Source organism: Cynoglossus semilaevis, chromosome 6 (genome assembly GCF_000523025.1).
Source record: "Cynoglossus semilaevis isolate Cse_v1.0 chromosome 6, Cse_v1.0, whole genome shotgun sequence".
Lineage (NCBI taxonomy): Eukaryota > Metazoa > Chordata > Actinopteri > Pleuronectiformes > Cynoglossidae > Cynoglossus > Cynoglossus semilaevis.
The window spans coordinates 9,784,387-9,789,504 of record NC_024312.1 but is presented as its reverse complement, the minus strand read 5'-3'; the positions used below and the strand labels follow the sequence as shown (position 1 = coordinate 9,789,504).

At 38.4% G+C, this 5,118-nt stretch overlaps 1 protein-coding gene across 1 annotated transcript in view; it reads right to left on the bottom strand.

Moving 5' to 3' along the window:
* otogl (otogelin-like) overlaps window positions 1-5,118 on the bottom strand; it is a 37,814-nt gene continuing 32,696 nt past the window's right edge. The window contains exons 49-51 of the mRNA XM_025056339.1: window positions 4,346-4,417; window positions 1,049-1,053; window positions 1-599 (exon numbers count right to left, since the gene is read on the bottom strand). Coding sequence (XP_024912107.1) covers window positions 366-599; window positions 1,049-1,053; window positions 4,346-4,417 — 311 coding nt within the window. The 3' untranslated portion in view covers window positions 1-365. The remainder of the gene's footprint in view (window positions 600-1,048; window positions 1,054-4,345; window positions 4,418-5,118) is intronic.

Genomic DNA, 5,118 nt, shown 5'->3' with positions numbered 1-5,118 from the left:
TTGTGATGCTGGTTCAATAAATTGATAGAAAATAATGAATGAAGTTTTGACTTTGCATATTGAGTTTTTTGGGGTTTTTTTTGTAAAATATTAAGGTTCTGAAATGGATACTGACTAAACTGGAAAGGTAGAAATGAAAAAGAGTGAAGAACGGTAAACAAACAATACAAAACCCCCAAATCTTGTCTACTTGTGTCTTACGGTAGATCTATCTGACATTACAACTACCCTCCACTGTTTAGTGTTGCAAAGTACTACTTATGTGTACATAAAACATGGCTATTTTCTTTTTTTTTTTGTACAGTAAGTAATGCGAAACGTACATCCCCCCAAAAGCTTTCATTGAATCTTTCTTTACTAATGCTTTAGTGCCATTGGCAGGTGCATTCCAGAGGCTCCTGAAAGTTGTACTCCACCACTGTGGAATTACGAGAGCAGTAAAGCGTAACCGAGCGGGTTTGCAGGCCATTCTCCCGGCAGCACTTGCAGAATCGGGCGTGACTGTTAATGTTGAAGTTAAAAATAGTTGCAGAGGGACACTTCCCATCACAGGAATATACTGTGACCTGCGAAGAAAAAAGAAAACTTAACAAAACAAAAAAAAAAAAAAAAAAAAAAGAAAATACCCAAAACATTTTTTCCCCTTCGAGGCACAATTTACATCCTTGCTAAAAGCAGTTTGTTATGGACACAAACCTTAGCAGCAGTTCTTAGTTCGTGGAACTTTTTATTTGCAGTTATTGCATCAATGGTAAATTATTAATGAAAACACAATAGTAAAACGACCAGTGCTATTTAGCATTTCATAAATGATGTGTATCGAGCCCATAACACATCCCCCCCCAAAATTGTTTGCACATCGTAAGGCCTGAAAAAGACTCTTTTGTTGCCAGGCAAGGATTTTTAATGGAACTTTAACCTGGTTGGATTAATTCAAACATCCCTGGATATTATTATTTTTATTTTGGCAAAAAAAAAATTTCCTGATCGTACCGTATTGCAAGGTACCTGACAATACACAGCGATAGTCATCATATAGGTGCATTACCTGCACTGTACATGAATTGGTACAGCTTACGAGACTAAAGCATTCTTGGGATGCAGGGGGCGCTACTCAGGACATTTTTTATGACCATGTTGTGGCATCTATAAGGAGACCAAGGGTGTTTGGAAAATTTCTTTCTTAACCCTTTCATGCATGACGGTCACTACAGTGGACAGCTATTAAAATGTCATTTTCTATGATAAGAATAGGTTTTGATGGCAGTGTTGCATATAAGCCTCTACAGTTGACGCCTGAGAATCCACCATAGCCCACGCTAGAGCCTTAACCATTTATTTTAGTGTACTGATGGCATGAGGAAGAGGCTTATATGCAACACTGCCATCAAAACCTATTCTTATCATATAAAATGACATTTTAATAGCTGTCCACTGTAGTGACCGTCATGCATGAAAGGGTTAAATTGTTTATGGATTGAGATGTTGACTTGAAAGTTCCGGCCAATCCAGTAACAGTGTTCTGAGAGCCATCCCACATTATTTTGTGTGCCACATTTGATCAATTGAGGCCTAGTTATCCAAGGAATTTTTAAATCTCTGAGTGTTCTGCTTGTGCAGAGTGCGCTGAGGTCTCAACGGCAGACAAGACAGAGGGTGGACAGACTCATTTCTCAAGGTCATTTCAGTGCTGGAATCCCTTTCTTGACCCAGTTCAAGAGACAAGCGAGAAAATAATGATAGCCAATTTATCACGTCTGATGGAAAATTTGTCCGACCCTATACCAGACACCAGAGCAACAAGTCCAAAGGACTAGTATTCCACCGATACAAGTACAAGTGCCACGTTCAAGTATTTTCATTTGCCACCAGTATTTCTTACTTCTTACTTTGGTTTCAATAAATACGCAATCAACTCAGACAACAGGATGCTCACAGCGTGTTCGTGTTCGAAATAGTTTACCAAAAGTTTACCACAAATTTCGAAAGAATTCGTTCCTGCTTCTCGTAGAGTGTTTACCTAGCACTGCATCTAGACCTCAAGTTCACACTCATGACTTTTTCTATACATAACCCACACATTCAGTGTACAATATAAATCATCTCAGCTGTTAGGTTTTGAGGTTTTAAAAAAACGATAGCTCAATCCTAACACTGACGTCATTTTAGTTTAACACATTGCTGGCTTTAAACTCCTGCTAGATTTCCTGATAGTTTAAACAGGCAATGGGCGTTAGTGAAAGATGAGGAGGATTTGCTATCTTGGAGGAGTGAGAAAGCGATCATCAAGTGTATCAAATAGATATTGTGTCAGAATTCTGCCATAAACCTTCCTGTTACAAGGTTGGAATCACATAAAGCATATAAATTAAGGCAGGCAAGGATATCGGTGTGATTATGTTTATCAAGATATAAGGGACAATGGACATTTGTTTTCAATAAAAGGGCAAGTTCCAAATTCGAATGTCTTAAGAGTCCCAACTCTTCAGGATTAACATATGTAAGAACGTAGGTTCCAATAACGTCGGGACAAAGTGGAAATGTAAGTAAAAAACGGCACACTAATTAATATTGGTCTTCAATGTACATATTTATGTTCCATTATCTGGCACAACATTTCCTTGTGAGACAGTTGTGGACGGCAGGCGGAAGTCTAGTACCTGCATAATTTGACAACAACAAAGTGAGCATGTTGTAGCTCAAAGTAGCTTTACTTAGTGACCATGTTGTAGCTCAAAGTAGCTTTACTTTGTGTAAACCTAAAAGTGACGTTACACAGATGGCAGCCTAGTTGTAATGGGAACTCACTTTGCGGTAAAAAAAAACAACCTTTTCCTATTCAGTCCTGAGGATGTCCATCCAAAAGCCTTGCCAATTCTTGATTCTCTGAAGGTTTGTGATGCTACTATGGAGTGTTGATGATGAGATCCCCTAAATACCTTGCAATTGTACCTTGATGAGTTTTTTTTTCTTCAAAGATCTCAAAATGGCTGTTGTTTGTCGTTGTTGCTAACAAAGTGGTGACTTAAACATTCCCTTTCAGTCAGTTCTGTTAACCCTTTGATGCATGACCCATGATATACTGAGTTAAAAAAAATGTTACTAAGTGTTTTTATGTGTTTTTAGACATAAAAATAAGAACTGATTTGGTTCTGTTTTTATACACCAAATTTTCATTTTGAATGTTGACACAATTATTCTGCAGTTGCAAAGGCTGACCACTGTATGGCAGTGTTGGGTGATTCTCAGGCGTCCACTGTAGAGGCTTATATGCAACACTGCCATCAAAACCTATTCTTATCATAGAAAATGACATTTTAATAGCTGTCCACTGTAGTGACCGTCATGCATGAAAGGGTTAAGCTGCACAAATGAAGAGGACCACCATCTATACAACATTGAAATGTCAATAAGATTTGACCCTTGAGCTGGACAGCATCGTCTAAATTCTACCATGTTAAAGTGTGTGTCTACCATGTTAACGTAGCCTGTTGTCCAATGCTGTAAATTAGGGATGTTCGAATATTAACATTTTGCTGAAAACCAATATACCGATATTGTCCAAAACCCTTCATTTCTGGTTCTGACATCAATTGATATTGCTATAGGACTGATAGTATTTCTTTATTTATTTATCTGTACAAACCACTGTATTACGTTGCTAGCACCAACATCCTGAATACTTAATTAAATGAGCTGCAATGCTGCCACTAGATGGCATCACTAAATAGCGAAACTATTTTTAGGGCACAAATCAATTGGTGAAACCGGGGTTTTTTAATTATCAGAGTAAAAAACTGCTAACGATTCTTACAGATACTAAAAAATAATTGCTAATATCGGGCTGATAATATCGGTTGGCGAATATAGTCGGACATCTGTACTGTAAATGTTTAACAAGAGACTGGCAAAAAAAAAAAAAAAACAGACCGGTTGAAGGCATGAATATCTGATAATAATATTGCAAAGGAGGCCGTTATTTTTAATCCAAACACAAAATCTCACTCCTGCTAACTGACCAAAGTTGGCAATGCTATCATAAAATTGACAAGTTAATGTATTTAATAAATATATATATATATATATATATTAAGCAAGCCTCAGTGAAATAAAGCAGGACACAACAGATGTGTGCCCGAATGCAATCAACTCACTATCAGCTGACCATATCAGGACCATAGCCCACACTAGATCCTTAACAATTTATTTTAGTGTACTGATGGCATGAGGAAGAGAAGCTGAATAAACACAAAAAAACCATTCATGTAAAGTACATGCGAACGACTTGGTCAGTGGCAATGTGTGTAAATTGTATGTAAAAAAAAAAAAGGTATAAGTGCGGTACCTGTGTCACAGTTAGTACTACCAGTGGGAGTTAGAGGGTTAACAGTAAAGGGTAAAGAACCCAATCCAGAACCTGGGAGCATCATCGGGGACGGCCGCCATCCAATTCAGCGCCAGTAGAACACACACACAACATTGCATTTGGTTTAGAAAATACAGATAATACTTATACAAAGGGCAGGTAAGATTCTATACAGAGCAGCTGAGCGGGGTAATAATATACCAACCCCTGCACTAGACGGTTTCCTCATTGGTGAAACGCTCACCGGGGCACACCACGACTGACCAGACTAAGAGGTCATTTCTAAAGTAGGCAAGCATTAAAGGCTCTGCAGAATCCAAAGAGAGAGAAAGAGGGAAAAGCATCACCAGAGCATTTCTTGACTGAACGTTTTTATCCACATATTATCCATGTTTCATTTTCAGTCACAATAGAGGCGTGACAAACAGTTCACTATATGACGATTATATGCGTTGGCTTGGAAATGACACTTCTTTAAGGAAGTTTTTAAGCTGTATATTAAAATAGCATATTTTAATACAGGAACCCAAGAATATAGGTAGCAGAAATTTTAGGGGCAGACATAGACAGCAGGGGATTTTTTTTTGGATCAGGAGTCAAATGCCAGCAACAGTCTTAATCTTTATCCGCTACAACAGGCTTCACCACACAACCCACGCAGCCATCAAGCCGCCCACTGCCAGGCAACATGGTGCACACCCACCTCAGATTGACCGCTTAGAGCCACACCAAAAGCGAACCAGAGATAAAAA